This window comes from Sander lucioperca, chromosome 9 (assembly GCF_008315115.2).
Source record: "Sander lucioperca isolate FBNREF2018 chromosome 9, SLUC_FBN_1.2, whole genome shotgun sequence".
NCBI classification, from domain to species: domain Eukaryota; kingdom Metazoa; phylum Chordata; class Actinopteri; order Perciformes; family Percidae; genus Sander; species Sander lucioperca.
In genome coordinates, this window is record NC_050181.1 from 13,935,929 (window position 1) to 13,960,634 (window position 24,706).

Consider the following 24,706-nt stretch of genomic DNA (forward strand, 5'->3'; position numbering starts at 1 on the left):
ACACACACACACACACACACACACACACACACACACACACACACACACACACACACTATTGCATGTTCAATATTTCTTTTAAAAAATAATTCGTGTGATCTTTATCATCATAAATAGTAGGATACAGCCTAATAGCATTTGTCCATTTTGTTTTTGTTTTTATTACCTACGTGTTTTTGTATTATAAACGTTTACTTTAAAAATGGCAAAAGGAAGTAAAAAATAAAAAAACGATTGGGGGAATCGCATCGAGTTAGACTTAAAGACATCAGCGGTCAGGATTGTATACGTGTGGAGATTTCACTGTAGAGCTGAGAGGAATATGAAAACAGTTACTGAGCAACACCTATAGTATTACTGTGGTGCATCCCAATCATGTTTGGCGCAGAAAGGCAGCAGCACGTGGGAACATGTTCACCATCGACTTCATTTTTAATTAGCCTATTCTGCAACAGGGAATATAATAAAGATACTTAGCACTTAAAAGGCCCATATTAACCGTATGTAGAATAACGTTCCTGAGGTTCTTCTCATATGACATTCTTGTTGTTATTATTATTATTATTATTATTATTATTATTATTATTATTATTATTATTATTATTATTATTATTATTATAGCTATTAATCATCAACATTACATGATGAATACATCATGATCATCAAGACTACACCGCATTTGTTGTCATTGCAACAGTGGCTGATTTTTTCTGTAATCACTTTTTTTTTAATTAACCTTTATTTAACCAGGGAAAAAACTCACTGAGATTAAACATCTCTTTTTCAAGAGTGTCCTGGCCAAGACAGGCAGCAGTACAGTCACACATACACACAAACATAAAGTAGGCCTGCGCAAAAACAGTAAAAACATAGCCTAAAACAACAACTTAAAGCAGCAAATATTGCACTAAAGTAGCCTATAAGATGTTCGCTCCAGCAGACAGCACACACAGTGGAGGTCACGAGAGAAATATGGCGTGGATGCGGGGGATTCCCAGCGTGGAGAGTTCCACCACACCCCACGCAAAACCTCTACACGGTCATCTAATAGTTGTATGAATTTAACAATAGGTGGTGCGCGGACCCGTGGCTCAGCCACACGGCAGTGTAACACATCCGTGCAAATGGCCCATTATAGACACATAGAACCACAAGAGGGGTCATTTGACTTTTCTGAAGCTTGTAGAGTGATAATTATGATAATTAGGCGTGTTTAATAGAGCGATACATTTTTCCCCTTTCCCCCAGGAATAAGAGCATATACTGGCGGATTCTGTTCAGAGGCCTCCTCAACCTGCATGCCATGAGTAACTGGCTGGCCATGACCTCTTCCAGACAAACTGATGCATCAGCAGAGCTGACATTCTGGCAGGCAATTAATTGATCACCATTAGATATTGTCTAAACATAGCAATGATCAAGAAAAGATTATTGTCACAACCTCATATAGGGGATGAATGGAACCTTCTATGTGAAATTTGAATAAGCAAAGCCAGCTGTTTGGTGCTACTGTTGTGACAGATTTTTGTTTGCTAAAACAAAAGTTGTAAAAAGGTTGTAAGATGACATTTGTTTATCCATGTTTTACTATACCCCGACCCAACGTTTTAGCAGCGTAGAGTCGTCTTTCTGACCCTTTCATTGCAGTATCCCACAGCATGTGGCCCAATATATTTTTATATTATACCTCCTCATGTAGAAAGAAAATGGTGCAGTGGACACAGAACATGTGGAAACATTATATGTCCATAAAAAAGGAATGGAGAGAGGGGGAGAAGAAAGTTATCATACTAAAGTTTGACTATCATGAAAAGGATATTGGATCTACCATGTCAAATCAATTAGTGGGGTAAGCTGAGTCAAAAAAATGTGCTGTGGTGGTGGTGGACAAAATGCATCAAAAATAAAGAACAAAATGGCCACGTAAAAAGAAATGGTGTGTTATAGGCACAGAATAAGCCTGGGGCTTTCCAGGCTGTATTTGTGAAACTGTACATGTAAAAAAAAAAAAAATAGAATAATTAGCTCTGCATCCACCAAAGACTAAGTTAGTCTAATAGCCTAATAACCCATAGGCAGTTTTGATCTTGGCTGTGGCCCTATAGCGATAAGGTCCAACACTGCATCAGCCTATGTAGAACACTGAAAACATCTCCATTCTCTCCAGAGTGACTTAGAATACTGCTCAGCATTCATGATTAGCACTGCCATCAGATCAAATACAGACAGACGTTTGTAGGCAATCAGATCATCACAGTGATTATCAGCCCATGAGTAAACTGCTGAACTAAGAAGCTTCAATTCATTCTCAAAATTAAAATAGTCAGTCATGCATTCCTGACTGTAAAAGACACACAGTAACTGTAGCAGGAAATGTACCGCTCTAGCTTACTGTGACAAGCTGAATGACAAATACCTTAAGTTGATAACCCTAATTTGCATTATTCATTGGGTTTTTATAGAGGTTTTAGTATGTTAAAATAACAGTTAGCTGTAAAACAGCATGTGCTTAACCTTTATTGGTCCTCAGAGAATCGTGCCACTGCTGTGAAGAAATTTTTAACAAATGTGCCATAATGTCTGTTTCTATACTGCAGTCGCCCGCAGAGGTCTGATTATAGTCAAGGCTTGACAGAGAGTACGATTCCTTCTGCCAATTCTTTCTTTGCAATATTCTAAACACACATTTTGAAAATAGTGTACTATACTATTTCTTAGCCACATGTTATGCAGACACAGTTCCTAAATAAATCTGCAGTCTTACACTGTATTCATTGAAATAAAGCCTTCATCAAACAAGTTCTTTATTTATTATTGTTGTGTTTATGCCATAGAAGATGATTTCTACATTTATTCATGTTTTAAATCTTAATGCAACACAAAGTGTTTTATGTTAACATTGGACTGAGGTGACCAGGACGTGTGGTTAAAATGCCCTTCAAAAATAATTGCATCTAGTTATAGTTTGTCATATATATCTTTAGTTATGTTTGATGTTTTGTCTTTATTAGCCTGCAGCCGTTGACTGACAATTTAAAAAAGCTTTGCATCACAAAGACTACAAAGCAGACATTGTGTGAAATAGGAGAAACAGATTTGAAGAATGGCCAGCCTGACATTTAGATAAGCATCTCAGAAATCTTTGCATCTTTAGAACAAGGAAATTAACTCTGTGGTTAGAAGCCTTGGGATGTTACCGTTACAAGGTACTTCCAAAAGAGACACTGTTTTTCTGATGTGTTTGATAAACTCCAGTACATCTAGAACTCTTCTGCTCGACTGCTCGCCCATTCCCGTTCCTGTGATCACATCACCGCTGTCCTCCAAAACCTCCACTGACTCCCTGTCCCACATCAGATCCAATTCAAAGATTTCTGCTCACTCACACAGCCCTCCATAACCAGGCCCCCCTCCTACCTCACCGACCTGCTCCACCGCCACACTCCTTCCCACAGCCTCCGCTCCTCTGATGCCAACCTCCTATCTCCACCACCCAGGACCAAGCACCAGACCTGGGGGCGACGGAGCCTCCACCATAGCTGCCCCCTTCCTCTGGAACTCTCTTCTCAAACACACCTGAGACTGCACCAATCTGCCCATGTTCCAATCACTAATCAAAACTTACCGCTTCAGAACTGCTTTTGATGTGTGAATACTGTTGTTTATATGTGTTGTTTTATATGATCTTTTTTTTTAACTTATGTAAAATATTTTTGAGTATATGAAAAGTGCTCTATAAACATTTTTTTATCATTATCTTATCAAATGCATATGACCCACAAAACTTTTGTCGGAACTCAAACTGAGTGCAGTTATCATTACAAAGAGCATTTGTTAACCATACAGCCTGTGGGCATTTAGGGTTACTTTAACTGATAGTTTGGTAAATAAGGATTGGAAATAGTGAGATAATAGTTTATACTTATATATATATATATGTGTGTGTGTGTGTGTGTGTGTGTGTGTGTGTGTGTGTGTGTGTGTGTGTGTGTGTGGGAATTGTGGATTTCACACTTCCCCAAAGAAACTAGATGCATTCTGATAAAAAGCAATGATATATTTTAGATGAGACATATCCAGTAGAGTATTATGTAAAGAGTATGTTTGTGAAAAACACTGCATGACTGTATGACAGGTGTTGAGGCAATAGCTCTGAAATAGCACAATGCAGAAATGTTTTTGCTTTGAAATCACAAAATATGATACAATCCAGTCCTTTGCTGAGGTCCTTATGTTTAGTTTTGTTAAATATATATTAGAAAACATAGCATGAAACACATAACAAAACATGTTTAATATATTGACAGATTGAACTATTTTCATAACATGAAACATCTAGTACATCAAAAACTATTCGACCTAATTTGAAAAGATTTCAGCCAATATGCATGTGATTAGCCTACTTGTGAATTATTTTTCTTATGAAATGTACAGATTTGTAATAATCCTTTAATCCATGATAAATATGACAATTACTATGTCCTCTATATCGCCGATTCTGTTTTTACCTTACCAACATGCTTTTAAAAGGAGGCCTAATATATACCTTCAAACGCATTTTCTTTTTTTTTTAAGGTTTTTTTTGGGGCATTTCAGCCTTTAATGGAAAGAACAGATAGATATGAAATGGGAGAGGGAGGGGGATGACATGCAGGAAATTATCTCAGGTCGGAGCCGAACCCTGGATCTTCTGTGTCGAGGTATACACCTCCATATATGTGCGCCTCCTCTACCAACTGAGCTAACCCGGCCACATTCAAGCACATTTTTAATCTGAATTAAAAGCTGTTTAATAACTGCAACACATTACAATCACTACACTGTTTAAATGTAAGTAAAAGCATGTCATTGTATGTGACTGTAATCCAGTTAGACACAATATGCTACTACCCAACCCTACTATCACTGTACGAACATGCAAGCATAAACTCAGCCACAAGAGGGCACATGTTTACGGGGACACATCCTACAGCTCATACTGCATGTAGTCTGTCTGACACCATGAAACCGAACCCACCGACCTCTTTCCACAGGGATAGTTCTCTAATGTAGCATAGTGAAATTGTTTAAATGATGACATCCCTTCATGAAGTTCTCTATTTGTGCTATCATGTGTGACAAAATGATGCTATCACAGCAGGTTTGTTTTTCATCAAGTAGAAATCCACGATTAGGCTGTGCACATACTTTCAGGTTTCCATTCTCAGTCACTCACTCAAGAAGAGAGGATATCTGACAAAGTAAAGGTGTCGCAATACTTGACCACGACTTGATCTACTCTTTTTCTGCTTTCACTCAAATATTTCAAAGTACATTATTATGGCCTATAAAGCCATATGTTGATGTAATGTGATAGTATCGATGCTGCGTATGTCAAAACAAGACATTTAAAGGGGTGTTAGAAAAAACTAAACAACTCTTCTTGTTTCTGTTAATATTAACCTGTTTGCATTATAGAAAGCCAAAATACTGCTGACATTCTCACGAGAAAAATCTTGGGAGCCACTTCCTGACCTTGCAGGAGACAACAACATAATTTTATGACTTCATTTTTACTCATAGAAAGCTGCTGTAGAAGGCTTTCGTCAGTCATTTTTCTGCACTTAACGCTGTGAGTGCTGTAAAATTTGACTCTACTTGCAAGTAAACAAACTTTGAGACAATTTCAGTGATTCTGTCCATCTCTTGATAAATAATTGTCTTAACAAGAGGTCATCTTGGGCTTTGGAAAACACTGATCGTCATTATAGACTAAACAACGAATCGATTAATCGAGAAATTAATCAACAGATTAATTGATAATGGAAATAATCGTTAGTTGCATCCCTACACTTAAATAAGTGTGTGCGCTGGTCAGATTGTCTTTGTAGATGTAGAATCACGTTGTAACTGATCATACATATTAGAGAAGTAAAGGGACTTTTAAAGTGTGTGGAAGATGACGGAAAGACCATTTGCAAATACCTGGCCTGCATCTTTAAAAGTTAAGCACGAATCCCAGAAGGACAGCACATCAAACACTAGACTGATATCTACAATGGGATTTAGCTGTGTCACTGCTGATCGCACTGCTCGGCGCTGTCCACTGCCCGTGGTGCTGAAAAGGCAAAGAAAAAAAAAAAAGAAAAAAACACGGCGCTCCTTACTGTCGCCGCAGGCGCTAAATTCTAATTATCCGGCTATTAAATAAACCTTAAACATATGACCCACACTTGTGACAAATCAACCAGGTGACACAGACCCGATTGCGAAATCAATTTGAACAAGTCTCGTCTGGATGTTTTTGCGATAAACTGGGTTCAGCTCTGGTAATATGATCGGGATGAAGCCTGTAGTCGACAGGTCCCTGTTCACGGATGTGCCCCTGGGCCGGTTTACGCTAAGTCTGTGATTGCAAAACCGGATGGATCCACGACAGCTGACTGGACTGATTCTACCGGGAAACGCAGAAAGAGAATTTTTCTCACTTCACAACGTTTTATTGCCATCAGAGAATATTCTAATGCAGAAATATTCTACAGTATTCTATTGGTCATACACGTAAATGGACATTGTAGTGAAATAAAGCTGGTTCTGTAACTCAATTAGACTTACGAAAAATAAGTGTATTCAAGTGTGCTATTAGTATACTTACTATACTTTTAAACTAAGAGAGTAGGCTTTCAGTTTGCTTTTAATGTAAAGACAGACAACAGAATTATACTTAAGTAGGCTATACTTGACTTAGACTGACAAGTATACAAAACAATCTAAGTGGCTTATACTCGTACTTAATCATTTAATGTAGATATACTTAAGAAAAGTATAATTATTAAAAGTATTCTTGCCTCATACAGACGTATACTTGGCTTTATTAAGTGTATTGTAACAAAGCCGATTTATACTAGCTGCTATTATAAACCATTACCAGAATATATATATATATATATATATATATATATATATATATATATATGAAAAAATGGTCTTGGGAATCTACGTTATGCGACACGATGGAGCAGAGCCCACAGATGGACCTGAGGATGTCGGTTTCATAATTGAGGGAGTTGTAGTGTACACGATCTGACAGATGTGGCAAATGGGCCATGGGCTGAACAGGACACACACACACACACACACACACACACTAGAGATGGCCCGATACCATTTTTTGCTTCCCGATACCGATTCTGATACCTGAACTTGCGAGTACCGATCCGATACCAGTGTGTCATATATTTTATTATGTTTTAACAACTGTATACTACTATCCCTGTATGGATGTGATATGATTTCTATATCTTTGTTGTCAGTCTGGCTCAGGTTAAACTCTTTGTGAAACATGAACAAACACAAACAATGAACGCCACAGAACTTTCTTTTATTATCCAGTTTGACAGTCTGTTATAATGGTAAAAGAACATAAATAAACTACTTTAACGTAGATTTTCTTTAGAGCTTTATTACGTGGAATCGGATCGGTGCATAAACTCCAGTACTTCCCGATACCAGCGTTTTAGGCAGTATCGGAGCCGGTATCGGCATCTGGACATCTCTAACACACACACACACACACACACACACACACACACACACACAGGGTCGTCACAAAATGCTCAAAATCATTGAAAGAGCACTTTGACCTGTCTTGCTAATGGAAACATTAGCCGACACTGACTTGAACAATAGGAAGATTGCTAGTACCCCTCCCTTCTCTCCCCCCATACTTATATATTTCAAGACAGCCTTGGAAGCTACTGTCCAAGCGGGCGTATATATATGTGTCAAGCTGATGGTATGTGATTGATTTATTGTAATCTTCTTGTGGCACCACCATTACTAACAACATGATATTGTTCTAATGACAGAACCTGCTTACCCCATAGCCCCCTCTGTGTGATTACACTGACTCCCTGTGGTGGACCGGGTCAGCAGGGGATCCCAGGCCAATGACCCTGAGGGGACATGAGCCTTCACAAGATGAGAGAAATAACTCTGGGGTAGGGGGCCAAAATAAGTAGTGTGGTAAAGAGGTGAGACAATGGAAGTGCAGATGACCTCCTGCTTAAGTTTGTTTTCCCAGTCATATGCAGTGGAAGAAGTATTCAGATCATTTACTTAAGTAAAAGTTCTAATAACACACTGTAAAAAATAATCTGTTAGAAGTGTAACTCCCACATTGAAAATGTTACTTAAGTAAAAGTATGTAGGTACCATCAGGAAAATGTACTTAAAGTATTAAAAGTAAAAGTACTCAATGTAAAAACATCCTCACATTTTAGAGACTGGAAACGATCCAAACAGTTCTGTCAATCAACTAAGTGTTTAATCGGCTAATCATTTCAGCCGTACCTGTAGGCCTGTATATTGTTGGGTAGTTTAATTTAGAATAAACCATCGTATTTTATAAACTACATGTGTTTTGTGTGCAAAAAATCTTGTTTGTAAAGTAACTAAAGCTGTCAGATGAATGTAGTGGAGTAAAAAGTAAAATACTTCCCTCTGAATGTAGTGGAGTAGAAGTAGAAAGTGACTTGAAAGGAACTTATTTACAGTACTTGAGTAAATGTACTTAGTTACATTCCACCTCTGGTCATACATATAAACTGCAAGAACACATAAACTCTTCTACTGACGTGGTTCACGGCCAGAGACTCTCAAAGGTCTCGGGTTACAGGGAAGTGTTAAATAAAAGAATAATGAATATAATTTCTGTGTGTTTGTTTTGTCTTCTCATCCATCACTTCCTCTGTTTAGGAAAATTAGAATATGACTAACCCTGCTGTCAATTCATTAGGTTTGGGTTATTAGATCAGTTATGATTCAAGTAGACGTTTCTGTTTAGTTTAGCTAAATCACAAAAACACAGTGGGTATTCATCTCCACTTAGTGTTGTTTTAAGTAGTGACACTGGTCTCAGGAGTTAAAATCCATCTCTTTCAGGTTTCTCAAAGGGACTCCTTCTCTTGGTCATCCAGTCGGTGAGTAATGCCACTTAAATGCCACCGTGACAAAACCTTGAAAAAAAAGGAGAGGTGGCAGGCCTCCACTGGGAGCTGTAGGCAACGCTGTGTCTGGGGCATTGGGCTTCATTTCACAGGGACTGCAGGGCTTAAAGTTAAGGATTACTTTGAAATCTGCATCCCCTACCATCAAACTTTCCCGCTATAGCCCCCCCTCTGTCATCCCTCCAGCCGTCACTCCCTCTCACAAAAAAACTAAAAAGCTGTCGCCACAGAGCAGGGGATGAGTTGGGAGCAGATCCTCTTTGATGACAGAGAAGGATCCTTTTGTTCCCTAATCCCCAAACAACCCCCCCCCCCCTTTTCCCTATAAGTCTAACTGGATGTCAAAGGGCTTCATAATCAGCCAGGGGCTCAAAAGTTATTAGTTTAGTTGTTTTACTTTAGAGAGATTGGAATGTGCAGTGAAACAGTGACATCTTGTCTTTACACTTCTTGCAAAAGCATAGATATTCCGTTTCATAATTTTGGTATTTTCAGTGTGGAAGTCTCTATGAGAGCAGCAAGAACTTACATGAAACATAAGTATAAACCCTAACAAGGCATATGACACTGGCCAGTGATTGTCATAGGTGGATCCTAAGGGAACAGCCATTAGCCACTGTGCATGCTGTCAAGAAAGACTGAGTCACCCAGAGATGGACAGTTCCAAGATACATTTCCTTTCTTCCTGTGTCTGGCCTTTAAGCGTGTGCAAAGTGTGTCCTCCTGTCATTATCATATTGGACACACAAATTTCACAGAAGAGATGAAAGTGTTCCATAACATCTGCCCTCTGATGGCTTGTGTCCCATCAAGATGACCTCAGAAATAGCCTGAGGAGAGCGATTATCACCACTCTGTACGCACTCCTCATGTGATCACATGCTTATGTGAATAGCGTGTGTTTATGAAAAGGAGAAGGCATGAACTTCTGTGTTAGTGTGCATGTCAGAATATGTCTGCACGGACATATGGCCTAACAAGCATGCAAACACTCCAGAGACCAGTGAGAAGAGGTCAATGTCCAGGGTTAAAGAGTCAGACATGGCTTGCCTAGCCATTTCACTTTATTGCTCAAAGTAGATGTTCCTTTGTCTTGAACTGTTGGATCTTCTCTCTGTCAAGTTGAAAGAAATAGCATTATGAAATAATGCAGTGCGAAGCCCTCATGAAAGAAATGTGCAGCGACTCCCTCTAGTGTATAAAAGTGAGAATGCAGCAAAGGATAGTGATGAACCACATGCCTACTGTTAACAAAATTATGAATTCTACATAAAAACCTAGCTCCACAGATTAATCGATTTCTTGTCAACTATTTAATTAATTGCCAACTATTTTGATTCTCGGATTCCAGCTTTTTAAATGTGAATATTTTCTAGTTGTTTTACTCCTCCACGACAGTAAACTGAATATCTTTGAGTTGTGGACAACACAAGACATTTGAGGACGTCTTCTTGGGCTTTGGAAAACACTGATCCACATTTTTTCACCATTTTCTGACATTTTATAGACCAAACAACTAATCGATTAATCGAGAAAATAATCGACAGATTAATCGACAATATAATCGTTATTTACAGCCCTATAAAAATCTATTTTGTTTGTTATGTTTTAATTCTGCCTCCAGTTGTCACTCTACGCAGTACAATTAACTAGTTCAAGTAAAGTTATAGGCACAAAAAAGGAATAAAGGCAATAGAATTTGTTTTTACATACATACACCCATATGCATTTTATCAGAGTGGCTAAAACAAAACAAAGTGCGGTGACCCAAAATATATTTTGGGGTTCAGTGTCTTGGTCAAATGTACTGGGTGAGTAATGAAGGGTAAAGTAGTTTTAACAACAGTCATCAGCTATTTTTGGTTGCTTCTTTTTGCGTTGGTAAGTAAATCAGCAAACGTTATGCAGTCTTTTTTCCCCACTGTCATGGGAGCAGACTATATTGATTTTCACAAGTAACAGTATGACTAATCAATACATTGTTGCAGACGTCTCTATCAGAGATGGTGCCTGTCAGATCATTGCTGTGTAGAGAAAGAAACTGTTTTCTATCAATCTGTGTATTAGATTTTTTTGTTTTGTTTAGGGGGATTAAATCAAATCTTTATAGGTAGTGGTTGAGATGGTTTGAGGATTATCCTCCCTTAAGCTTCCTCACTGCCAGCTCCTAGATCTATCTACTCCACACCCATCTTCCTCATCCGGATCGCTCTCTTCCCCTGTCATGCTATACTGTTGCAAACAAATGAGAGGACGGAACTGGCCTGGGAAAAAAAAAAAAAAACAAGGCCATAAGGGACAAGCTGTGGGAGAAGTACAAAGAGCTACGAGCCAAGGCCAAAAATAGTGGTGAGACAGACAGCTGGGAGGAAGAGAAACTTTTACCGCATTGTAACTACAAACTTCAACAGAAGAATTTAACAGCAGCGCAGGCACCTCTTACATCCCCCTGAATCCGTTCTTCTTGCTAAAGATTAGAGATACTTCCTACAGCTGTTTTTATAATGTTTAATTATGGTAAAGCATAATAAAGCATCTCTATGTCTCGTCAATACAGTTCTTATTGGTGCAAGGGTTATTGCAAATGCTAAAAGCTATGGTGTTAGGTACTGAATGAGCTGCTAAAAGTTAATTTTTTTAAGTATTTAAATGTGTTATAAAAAGAACTACATGGGCGCCCGGATAGCTCAGTTAGTAGAGCGGGCACCCATATGTAGAGGTTTACTCCTCGACGCAGCGGGCCCGGGTTCGACTACGACCTGCGGCCCTTTGCTGCATGTCATTCCCTCTCTCGCTCGCCTTTCATTTCTTCAGCTGTCCTGTCAATAAATGCCTATTTAATAGCTGGAAGCAATACTGTGGAAGGGGGGCGTTGAGGTGCCTTTGGGGGGGCATTTGTTTTAAGGCGAGTTTACACCAAAGGTTCACAACAACAATACGAGTTTACACTTTAAACTGCTTGCAAAGAACAGTGGTCTGCAACATTAAAACCTGCCAGTTTACGCCACTGCGACTGGACAAGACGGTGGATAATAGGTGTTATATACTGAACGCATCCAAGCTGGCGCGCGCCATTGTGACGTCAAAATGATGTCATATCCTGCCGACGCGTCCAATTTATAGTATATATACGACAAAGCGGAAACAGGAGGCCGAACGGGTCCGCAGCCAACCGGATGCCAGGGCTCTCACAGTGACTGCTAGTCTCTCTTGTAAACTTACTAGGTTAAGATGAGTTCTTTTATGGTGAATGAAAGGCTTGATCCGACGCGCCGGCAGGATATGACATCATTTTGACGTCACGATGGCGCGCGCCAGCTTGGATGCGTTCAGTATATAACACCTATCAAACGGCCTTAACTCTCCTTCTCTTTAGTGGTTCTTTAGGTTTTGTGTGGTGCAGCTCCGTGCTGCCTTCATGGGAACGGGACGTCAGAGTATCATCTTATATAAACTCCGTACTGCAGCGTTATGAATCGGTCTTGTCGTGAACTTTATAGTCTATATTAACCGTTAACATAATTTATCTTTAACATTTTTCATTCAATTATATGATTTTTTTGATGATTTTTGATAGCAATAGTAACAACAAAAGGACTAATAATAATAATTATTATTACAATAATACGACCTAATCATTAATATTCAGGGCAACTAGCCTACATCTTATTTGATAGGGGGGCGGTAAGGTACCTGCATAATGGATAGGGGGGTCCCAAAAAGGTTGAGAACCACTGGGTTAACTGTTTGAACAAATTGTACTCAGAGAAATGCATTTTTTCTTTGGTTTTGTTTTTTTGTCGTTTGTCTTTAGTTTAAGAAAGGAAGCCAACTACTGGGCTCACCTTTCTTCAGATTATTATAGCCAGTTGTATTTATGAATGGTATACCAATTATAAAGATATAAGGTAAGCTACTTTCAAGGACCATTGCATCTATGCGGTTTTACTTCTTGGGTCTGCAGGATATACATCTACACTACCACGTTTTGGTTTAGAAACTAATATCTTTTGCTAGGTTTAGGCCTCGCGTCCACACTACTCCGGCGTTTCAGAACCCCTAAAACAGAGACATTTGGAAACATTACTGCCCCCCTTTTGGTTTGAAATCATTCAGTTAATCAGTTAGGTAGGCTTACATACCTTTCAGTACCAGTTCCACCTTGTCGTCGGTCCAAGCAAGTAAATTCCTTGTCTTACTTTTTGCCATTTTTGTTCTTTCTCCAAAGTATTTTCAACTTATACATCCATGATTTTCAACCAGAGTAACTTCCATAGACTGTATATAAGAATGTAACTTCAGACAATTTGCTTCCTGTTTACACCGGCACGCACATGCCACTGTATGCGAATGGTCATGTGATATGTTCTGCTACATTTTTGTCTCAAAACGCTGCTTAAAAATGAAAACGTAGTATAGTAGTGTAGATGTAGTCGACTACATACAGTAGTAGTTGCTAGGCTAGACTCGTCCACAAATAGAGGACATTGAGTTTCTGCGGTTTTGGTTTCGCTCTAATAACACGTTCATTTCGTACAGGAGAACTGTGTGGGAGGATCTGCTGGTGACTGTTCAGAGTTTGTAGAAAGACAGATACACATAATTGGTTTACATTACGTTCAGTTAGGTCTTTGTCTTGTGTACTCTCTTTCTCGCTCTGGTAAAACGTAGTTAATACTTAGCCAATGAACTGTGTTCACACCTGGTCACGATGGCAGGTCAAATAGTGGTCGACCAAATGAACTGGCCACCAGGGTCTAGCCCGGGTCATTACCATTTGATGGTCCAGACAGTTGTGTCCCCATACCCCATGTTAAAAAAAATCCCAAATTCTCAGCAGAAATAAACATGTTTGCATTAAGCTAAAGTGCTTTCCACATTAAAATATTTACTAAATATGAATTAGGAATCAGAAACCCATCTACACAAGACAGCTGTTTTGGTATGAAAACTCGCATTTTTTATTTAACCAAGTATCCTGTATGTATCATACATGTCTGGCATTTGTAACAAAGCAGACCGCTTGAAAATCGGTGCAAAATTCATCGAGAAATGATTACTTTAATTATGGATAGACCTCCTGCCACACGGGCATTAGGAACAGTAGCGGGATATACTACGTATCTATAGTCCAGACAGTTGGTGTGGCTGTGTGAACCATAGACATCTATGTCTATGGTGTGAACCCATAGACAGTGTGAACCATGTTGTGAACGCTAGTAACCTCACTGACGTCCCCTTTCCCCCAAGCACGCGCCACCTCCAGTGCTCCAATCGCTGACAGAGAAATTCCTGACGTCATTCAGTAGCTTCCGGGCTGGCAGCACTGGCCCGGTGATGTTGAGATTTACAATTTGACCAAATTTTATATACGTTTTTTAACAGACTAGCAGGCGTGATTTATAACCAAATACACCCTGTTAATAGATTCAATAAATATAATGTCAGAGCTTTGGTTACAAGGATAAAGAGACTTAATCCAACCCCCCAGCGACTCAGGCGTAGCGGTTGAGAAAAGAGGTGAGAATGTGTTGCTGTGAACGCTTTGCAGATGTTGATGAGATGGGCTGATTGTTAGCGACCGGTTTGCTCAACAGCGCGGCACATCGCATTTAATGTGCCATACATTTGTGTACAATACGAGGCGTGTGCCTCCTTTTATATTAGTTACCGAATTTTGATAGACTGATTTTACTACATTAGCAGCAGCGGGCCAACAACAGGTAACGTTACAGTGGTTAGCTGAAGCGCTAAATGCTAGCTACCCCGCTTTGCTAGCTACTAGCGCGTCTTTGAGCTGTCCTCTAGCTGCTAATCTTGATGCTGTTAGCCTATAACGTTAGCTTCACTGCGCAGTGAAAAATGCTCTGTTGTTAGCTGATTTAAAATGAAAACTATCTCCTTGCCCGGTTAGGCATTGATAGCGACACAGACACTGAGGTGTGTGTGTGTGTGTGTGTGTGTGTGTGTGTGTGTGTGTGTGTGTGACAATGTGTTATCATAACAACGTGTTATCTTGATAGCAAACATCTAAGATGGCAACACAAATCAAAACATTGTCGATACCACACCGTATCTAGTGCTTCACATAGGAACAACACAGATACAATATGATAACCGTTAAAAAAAAGTCCAAAGTTAAAGAAGAATACACATTATATGGTAGATTAAAAGGCGACGCATTATCTGATACAACAATGTAACGTTAGCCCAAAAGATAAGATGGAGAAACTGCGTGATGATCACCAGATTCAAATCTAGAGGGTAAGGTTTGTAATGTGGCATCATCCTGTTGTCCTGAGATGCCCACTGACTCAGATAATGGCACTGTGGATAAAACAGATTTAGTATAAAAATGATAGTTAGATAAAAGTCATTTTAGGTTGATGGGCTGAAGAATGTACTAGTGCTAACTAATGTCCTGGAATACTGCCATACAGAAACACTAATCTGTGGTGCTATCTCTAGTGTTAAGTATGGTGGCGGGAAGCTCAGTCTTCTCCATTGTTGAACACTGAGTGCTTTACATACCAAACCTTAATTTATCCTTTATGCATCATCTGTTTATGTGTGTGTATGTTTAATACTGTTTTATCACAATATGCATGTGGGCTTACTGTCAGCTTTGCGGCAGCATTACAAACCTGGATAGATGGGCTGGCATTACAACTAAGTAGGGCTGTCCTCGACTAAAGAAATTCTTAGTCGACTAACACTTATATGATTTTGTCGATTAGTTGATGTAATCGACAGAGCTGTGCTCTTTAAGAGGTGGTTAAGACTAGAAAAGCACAATATAAATGTAGTTAATTAACCATCTGTAAAACTGACTTTCTCCACAATTAATCCTGCAAAAGCACCACTTTAAATCTTGTGTTTACCAGAAATGTGCCCATAAGTTTCTTGGAAATGAGTAATTAAGCATGAATAAGCATAAAAAAAATGACTTATCAACTATAGAAATCTTAGTCAACTAAGACCAAAACGACCGATTAGTCGACTAATCGACTAAGAGGTGGCAGCCCTACAACTAAGGTGATATTTTCATCATGAAGTCTTGACTGTACGTCATACGTGGTTGGTTATTAAAAACTGTGTTACATGCTAATTAGTTTCTTTCCTTTTTATAATCATACGTCGCCTTAGACGTGGACGTAGACGTAGACGTGTGTCTACTTTATTCAAAGTCCACAATGACTGAACCTTTTTTACAAGTGTTAAACAGAAAAGGAGTAAGCTTTCATCTTGCCGTTCCTGTGACTTCTTTGTGTCTTTGCTCTGCCCAAATGTAGAGTTGGCAGTTGGATGTGGTATGGGAGTTGTTGTAAAACAGGTGAGACATGTTCAACCTTTACCTGAACGGTTTGAGACGGTTTATGCAATGTGTATAGACAGGCAGTTGATAGCAAAGGCAGTTGCTGTTTGGATTCTAATAAAACCCTAAAACATAGGCCTACAGAGACAAATCAAATTGGCTTCTTTTACCTAGCAGCACAACAGTTTCATAATAGCTATGGGCAGATGTACCAATTGTACTCACTTTTTTTTGTCTGAGGATAGAATTCATGAAGTTTAGAGCACTTGTGTTAACATCCCTGTGCAGTGCACACTAGGCATAGGCTGGTAGGAGAGTCTGACTGTATGATAACCTTCAGCAAATATATTTCGGTTTCACGGTATTACAGCATTGCAATGACAGCTATAAATGTATTATTTTTGAAATGTCTGGGTAAAAAACAACTACTTTTTTTTTCCTCCATTGAACACAATGTATTTTATTTTTAAACACTGCACACTAGCAGGGAGATGGATTTCTAAACTGCACTCTCGGTCCTTGAAGACCCATAAAAAACAGCTCATACCTTAGGAACGGTATGACAGAAAATTTTAGTGACTTTTTCAAAGCTCTGTGTACCTTGAAACCGGTAACAGGCCCATTCCTAGTGCACACACTAACGCTTAAACATGCTGCTTTGAATTTATAATGGACTCTGTACAGTGAGAGGAAATCTATTGTGGCGTCGACACAGATTGGACCCTGCATTCAATTTTAAACTGGCCATAGTTTTTCAGTCCTTACTGAGCACAAGAGTGTGTTGCAGTGCAGGTGACCAGTTAGCCTAGTTGGACACTAAGGACTAACACTCTAACTAGAGTTACCTGTCTGCGCACACATCTCTGTTTACCATAGAAGTGTAGCATGTTAGAAGGAAGAATATTTGTCTAAATAACAGGATCCTTAAATGTTCTCGTGCCGCTAAACATGTAGAGATTACATGTGGGTTTCTAGAAGCTTGTGTTTGCATTTGGCCAGGAGCAGCCCACCTCATCGGTCAGTGTTAGATTCTTCTCAGTACTGTTATATTAGCTGGCCAGGTTGTGCTAACCTCCCTTGTGACCCCTAGACGGCTCATTCTAAGATGCAGTAGGAATCACTGCCGCTAGTTCCAGCATGCTCAGGCGCAGTGGTGACAGGTCTGCACTGCAAATTACACTCTGGCCTTAAGGATGCACTAGGAATAGCTGAGCTCCGGGTGACGGTTGGAGTTGATCCAAAGGTTTTTGTGTTAAAGCCAAACAAATGAGAGCAGTAACACGTATAAAAACATGCTATAATACTGCATTTGCAAACATTGTTGTACTTCAAGGTATGAGTTGCAAACTAAACTAATGGTACAGTAAGTCATAGAGAAAGTGTATAATTCCTGAAAATTAGAGGAGACAATGTTTTCTTGGTATGTAAATACAAGCAGCAAATCTTCACATGAGAGGCAGTTCATTTTTATTCTATTAGTCTATCAACTAATTAACTAATCATTTTAGAATGCACTATTATTGTGGTCATCTTAAAAAGAATGCACTATTATTTAATCTTGATAATGTTAAGTGTCGTAGCGTCATGCTGGGATCCGTTCAACAGGGCCAGCGGATCTGGTGAAATAGTGCTGACTGAGAGCCAACCTAACAATAGGCAGAGATGGTCCTCAGACAAGCTAGGATTTATTTACCAGGGGCCACATTTTTGCTGCTGCTCGATATTTCCAAATGTGCTGATACTGCTTTTATTCCAGCAGTACTTTCTAAAATGTCATGTTGTGCCTCTCTGTTGCAGGTCTGGAAAGAACCACCGCAGTTCATCATTGCTTGTCTGGTGTGATTCATCTCCAGCCCTGACTTCATCCTCAAAGATGAAGTTGAAGGAAGATATGAACCCCCTGCTGCTGCAGGTCTTCCACTCTGTGGTCTGGGTCTACTCGGTCATCACCTTCATACCCTGGTACTTCTTTTCCGGAGCTGGCACCAACTTGGAACGGGCTCGCCGGATCAAGGCACGCTCAGTTAGTGGACACCCAGCAGGGCCTTACCGGGCCATCAACAGCCAAGAGAAGCTGGTGGCATGGCTGCACCCTAAGGTGGACACCCTGGACAAAATGTTTGAATACGCTGCGAGTCGGTTTCCACAGAGAGACTGTCTGGGCACCAGGGAGGTGCTCAATGAGGAGGATGAGCCCCAGCCTAACGGCAAGGTCTTCAAGAAGGTGAGAGACACTGACCTGCTCCTGTTACTCTTGCACACATGCAGTAGATTGTCTATCACCTTCATTATTCTTTAAAATGATCAGTCTGTTGTAGGGCTGCAGCTATCGTTTATTTTAGTAATCGAGTATTCTACTGATTATTCCATCGATTAATCCGAGTAATCGGGTAAGAAATACTTTTGCTTTATAGTAAACAGCAATAGTAAATATATTTACTATTGCTGTTTACTAAAAAAAGGAAACCTTTTCCTAGGTTTTTAGAAAAAGCAACATTTTTTATTGCCAAATTGCATACAATAACAGGGATAGATGCTAATATTTTTAAGCACAGCCGCATGGGCCACCAAGACCATAAAAAAAAAAAAAAAGTAAATTTTTGGTGGCCCAAATATCAATCTTTTTCACCCCCTTCCCATTCTTGCCTCTGGCTCTTTGCACTGGATATGCAGAAGAGCTGTTCACTAACCCGAGGGTAAATGTGACGGTACAAAGCTTACAGCAGGGCTATTCAACTACACTGTTCTGGGGGACACATTTTCAGAAGCCTAATACTGAGTGAGGAGAAAGAATAAAAAATGCAGACATCACCGGCATGGTCCAATGACGTCATTCACATGCATATTAAGTAGCCATGTTCCGGGGGGGAGGGGCTGGTTTGTCTCCGGTAGCAGCTAAATTTCCGAAGATTAGTAGCAAACTAATAAACAGTTAGACTACAAACCGACAGCTTTCGTTTTAGCTTGTTGTGTAAAACAGCGCGGTGGAAGAGAGCAGCAGACGTTTGTTACCTTGTGTCGGATTCGTTCCGTGGAATGGATGAGTACACTGGATGTTTTTCTACAGAGATGATGTAGCAGCATGTTTGCAGCTATGTTCCCAAACTTTCTGTCGTTTTCTCTCGCCTGTCTCTTCTCTTAGACCCTCACTATTTTCGCTGTCTTCCTTCATTTGTAATCTGCGCTGTCAAGGCCGTTTACAGCCGCCGCATCCGAGCTTGCACGCCAATGTGACGTAAAAATGACGTAGATCTCGCTGGCGCGCCAGGATTTTGAGTGCGCGTTCAGAGGGCGCGCACCACTCTATTTTTTTTTTTGAGCGGCATGCGACAAAGCGGAAACGGGAAGCCGTAACGAGCTCGAGGGTAACCAGATGCCAGGACTCTCAGAGTGACTGCAAGTCTCTCTTGTAAACTTACTGGGTTAAGATGAGTTATTTAATGGTGAATGAAAAGGATTGATCCGACGAAGTAGGTCATTGAATCAAATCGAAGCATTAACGGCAATGCTGCTGCCAGTTCTGCTGTTGTTTACCTTTTTCTTTTTTTTCTAGTCTGTAGAAATAGAAAAAGTCAGTAGCCTTTCCTCATTAGTGCCACCTCTGTTCAGGAGAAGACTGCAACTAGTGTCGCGACCACCACGCGGGAGTATAAACAGTTACGGTGCTCCCATGACATCACACTGGTGCTCGACAGGTCGGCTGCGGCTAGTATACTGCACGTTTCAGTCTTGTGTCCACAGAAGCGTCAGCCTGTAGTGCGCTAGTAATAATCTACTTACATTGATGAAACAAAGCTTAAGTTTAGGATTTTTTGTAATCGAATTAGAGTTACTCGCGGAATCGTTTCAGCCCTAGTCTGTTGGATAAATTGCAAGTAGGGCTGCCCCCTCTTAGTGGATATGTCGACGAATCCGTCGTTTTGATCTTAGTCCACTAAGATTTCTTTAGTCGATTACTTATTTTTTATACGTTTTTCATGCTGAATGATAGACTGGGTAAACTCAGCCTGATCTGCTGGCTATTTGATTTCGCCCTGCAGCTCAGGCTGGAAACCTGTACGTTTATCTATCCTGCTTCAACCTGGCGCGCTATTGGCGGGTTTAACATGATGATGATAGAAGCGACGGCAAGCAGCTTTTTGTTTATATTCAACATGGCGGCTGTCACAAACCGGCTCAACGCATGTGACAAAGAGGGGAGACCAGACAGGTTAAAGTGCCAATTAAATGTTTTGTTAAAGAAACAAGATGAACTACTAACAAAATAATCATAACATATGTGGACTCAATGGTATCAGTAGAGTAAATGGTGTGTGGGTGAGTTAAAGATGTGTGGATAAATGACATCTTGTAACAAAGGAGATCAAACAAACCCAAAGCAGAAGATGTGGAGCCTAGGAGAAGGAGAAGGCAGAGACAGAACAATGAAACATGACTTGTACAAATAGTCTTGGTTGAGGCCTACCCAGGTGTCCACCAATTAACTAACGACCCTTCCCATACTGCCAGCTCAGCCAGAAAAGCCAGAGAAGCCAACAGCAGGCAGAAAACCACAGGGTTTATATTTTTGTTTTGGTATCGTCTTGTTGTCCAGCTGTCTTTTGTGGTTGGTGTTTTTCTGTCTGGTAAAAAAGGAAAAATAATAAAAAGTTAGTGGGTGGTATCACTCATCACTTGTAAGTTGAGAACTGTAAGCATTAGGTGAATCTGTGGGATTACAGAAGGCTCGGCTTGTGAGAGACTGACAGCTCAGCCTGAATGTGGGTGGAGGAGCAGCAGTGTTACTGGTGCTTTCTCTCACAGCTGAGGGCCTCCTCATTAAACCCTGCATGGCTGCAAAAGCCCTGTAGATGGCGCTGACTGACTGCATATGAAGGATGCTGTTGTACCGGTAACAACATCAGACCTCTTTTAGATTCAACAGTGTCAGTATTGCACATTACCTTTTTTATATTGTGATGCAGATATACGGTGCTCACATTCATTTCATCAACGTGGATACCATGGGTGTAAGGTCCCTTAAATTATGTGAGCATTCTCTTCATATTTGTCATATTGACTAAAACTGCTCCCGAAAAGATGCTCTGAAGCTGCCCAGGCCTGTAGAATGTATGTGCTGCATACATCGTTTTTTTATGTTGTTTGGTGTAGTATGTGGAAATAATCCTGACTATTGCATACAACCTTTTGCATGTTGTGTGTAGGTAATTCTAGGGAACTATAACTGGCTGTCGTACGAGGAAACCTACAAGGCAGCAAGGTGTTTTGGCAGCGGTCTGGCAGCGCTCGGCCAGAGACCTCAGTGTAATATCGCCATCTTCTGTGAGACCAGAGCAGAGTGGATCGTGGCAGCACAAGCCTGCTTTATGTACAATTTCCCACGTGAGTGACAGAAAGACAAATATATGTGTATTCAGGCAATCGTGGGCCCACTGTAAAGCACTTGAGATGACTGACCAACTTCACTGGTTTTGAATTTGACAGTTGTGACCCTGTACGTCACTCTCGGACCCACGGCCATCGCCCACGGCCTGAACGAGACCGGGATCACGCACATCATCACAAGCAAAGACCTGCTTCAGAGCCGTCTCAAGGTACCTGCTTTGCTGTCGTCATCTGTCTCCATGATGTTAGCTGTGTTAAACAAGGCTGTGCACTTTATATTCACTAATAGGAATACCAAATTACAGTTTGTGCATTAGGGCTTGATAAGGAGCTCAGTTTTATTTGCATAATTACTTCTTCCTCTCACTCGCTCTTCTCCCTCCCTCCCTCTTACATCCAACTCCATGTCCCAGGCTATACTCTGTGATGTGCCGAGGCTGCAGTACATCATCGTAGTAGACACTAAACCCACTAGCTGGCCAGACATCCCCAGAGGCATCATGGTCTACAACATGGACGCTGTGAAGGAGATGGGATCCAAGCCTGACAATTGTGAGTATTTGTGCATTGTGATTAAAAAGGGTTTTTCTAATTTAGTTGGGGCAATGGAAGTACACTGATGGAGGCTTAATACAAAGCCAACACCTGAATGTGTAATTGGAGTGATGTGCTGTGCATGACAGAGTCAGCAAGAGGTCAATCACCACTTGCCAAATACACAGTGCCACAATGACTTTGGTCGACTTTTTAGAAAAACAGAACAGAACAGAAATTGTTTGTACTGCAACATTCACTTGAGTCATTTTTATAATTTTCCTCTCACAATATTTGATCAAGAAAACACTAACAATTGTATAAAAGATTAGATATAATTGCAAATAGAACACACAATATGCATGGGAAATATTTTCTAAATTAATTTGAGCCAAGTTTCCTTCACAATCACATAGAAAATAAGATTTACATAATTATTTCTATAATTTAAACCATGTAAGAGTTGAGATTAATTGAAAGGATAATTATAGGATTGGCAGAGTAAGTATAAGGATTTGCTGCTTTTATCTTTTTTATATTATTGGATGGACGCCCGCCCTGTGCATCAGCTCATCCAGATGCCCTCCACGTTGTTTTTACGTTTATATGCTTATGCGGTGCGCAAAAAAACACTTAGGTGATTAGACGCTTAAGCTGTATAATGGCATGGAAAACCGCTGAACTACTAATGTTTATGTTGGTGTGTGCGTGATCCATTTCCTCTCTAAGCATCACGCCTCTGCTCTTCTGTCTCTGCAGTAGCAGTAGACCGCAGACAGCCAGAGCCCTCGGACATCGCGGTCATCATGTACACCAGCGGCTCCACTGGCATCCCCAAGGGTGTCATGATCTCCCATGGCAACATCATTGCTGGTATCACTGGCATGGCTGAGCGAATCCCTAACCTCAAGTATGCCAAATATCAGATTCACTTCCTCCATTTCTTCGTGTTCTGCAACTCTCCAAATCTACAAAATATTCTCAGTCTCTTCCTCCTCTCTGTACTGCTTCTGAAACACCTACACTAATCACATCTTTCCTCATACACTCAATTACCAACACCTCATTATGTTCTCTGCTGTGTCTATTGTGGAAATTAACCTGCTGATATTTCTGTGCTGGCAGTGAAACAGACACCTATATTGGCTACCTGCCGTTGGCCCACGTTTTAGAGCTCAGCGCTGAAATGGTGTGCATCTCTCACGGCTGTCGCATCGGCTACTCCTCCCCTCAGACTCTAGCCGACCAGGTCAGTGCACACATACACACACACATACCTACCTACCTACCTACCTACCTTGTGGCCAGCAGGTTTTTGTTGCAGTTAGGGCTGGGCAATTAATCAAACTTTGGTCATGATTTAGATTTTGGCTCCTAACGATCGCAAAAACAATGTAATCGGGAAAGCCAACTATTGTGCACATTATGTTTTGCGAGTAAACTCTTATTTTGTCTTGTGTTCGGGAAAAGTAGTCAGGGAAATTTCACAGTTTCAAAAAGTGTTTTCACTGTTGATTTGTTTAACTGTTTCACAGTACAAATGCAACATCTTTCCAAAAGTCAATAAGTAATCATGTTAAATAATAGTGATTTCAACATTAACCAAAATAATTGTGATTAAGATTTTTTTTCTTCCATAATCGAGCAGCCCTGTTGCAGTTAGTGTTGTATTTCACATATATTACTAAAACTTAGGTCCTCTGTATCTCTAGCAAGATGAGATGAAAATATGAGATGGAAATATGTTGTAGCTCCCTTATTAACAAAACATCTCTGGATCCTAGCAGAATGCTTAGCTTTTGATAATGTCCTCTGTCTAACCTTACTCCTATCCTGTGTTTTTTTTTTGTTTTTTTACTCTGGCTCCACATTAAATTCAGAATCCATTTAATATGCTTATGGTCACTTTTAAAGCTCTGTGTGGTCAGTAGGTCTCTGAGAGTTGACAAGATTGTTTTCTTCCATTTTCACAGTCCACAAAGATAAAGAAGGGCAGTAAAGGGGATACCAGTGTGCTGAAACCTACTCTCATGGCTGCTGTACCAGTAAGTTTTTTTGTCACTACACCAACATGGCATAATGACTTTGCGTAAACATACACGCCACTTTCCTAAAGCCAAATGGCGTGTTATCTGTACGCATTTTGAGCTATCCACATGAATGTCTACACTGTATACAGCTGATGTAAACATACACACCACATGGCGTCGCCCCGTGTCGTGTTATCGCGAGAACGTGCCGTGCTATCGCGAGAACAACGTCACACGCGTTTAAAAAAAAGAAAAAAGGTTGGGTTTAGGGAAAGAACATTGGGAAAGGCTTTAGTAACGCTAAAAAACGACAAAAAAACGACAAAAACACGACGGAGACCAACGTCACACGCTTAGGAAAACAATAAACGGTTGGGTTTAGGAAAAAAACATTGGGGAAGGCTTTATTAAAAAAAACAAAAAAATAAACAGTTAAATGCAACACGCAGGACACG

The 24,706-nt window shown here is 40.3% G+C and overlaps 1 protein-coding gene and 1 long non-coding RNA gene across 3 annotated transcripts in view; one reads left to right on the top strand and one right to left on the bottom strand.

Moving 5' to 3' along the window:
* Window positions 1-24,706, bottom strand: part of LOC118495885 — a 27,923-nt gene continuing 3,217 nt past the window's right edge. The window contains exons 2-3 of the long non-coding RNA XR_004898325.1: window positions 20,745-20,751; window positions 1-55 (exon numbers count right to left, since the gene is read on the bottom strand). This is a non-coding gene — a long non-coding RNA (uncharacterized LOC118495885). The remainder of the gene's footprint in view (window positions 56-20,744; window positions 20,752-24,706) is intronic.
* acsl3b (acyl-CoA synthetase long chain family member 3b) overlaps window positions 14,279-24,706 on the top strand; it is a 15,985-nt gene continuing 5,557 nt past the window's right edge. Inside the window, exons 1-8 of one of the 2 annotated variants that reach the window (XM_031281164.2) lie at window positions 14,279-14,523; window positions 18,105-18,526; window positions 21,507-21,684; window positions 21,787-21,896; window positions 22,101-22,239; window positions 22,981-23,131; window positions 23,347-23,470; window positions 24,195-24,266. In XM_031281164.2, coding sequence (XP_031137024.1) covers window positions 18,176-18,526; window positions 21,507-21,684; window positions 21,787-21,896; window positions 22,101-22,239; window positions 22,981-23,131; window positions 23,347-23,470; window positions 24,195-24,266 — 1,125 coding nt within the window. In that variant the 5' untranslated portion in view covers window positions 14,279-14,523; window positions 18,105-18,175. Of the gene's footprint in view, window positions 14,524-18,099; window positions 18,527-21,506; window positions 21,685-21,786; window positions 21,897-22,100; window positions 22,240-22,980; window positions 23,132-23,346; window positions 23,471-24,194; window positions 24,267-24,706 lie in introns of both variants that reach the window. The other variant, XM_031281165.2, reaches the window with a different exon arrangement.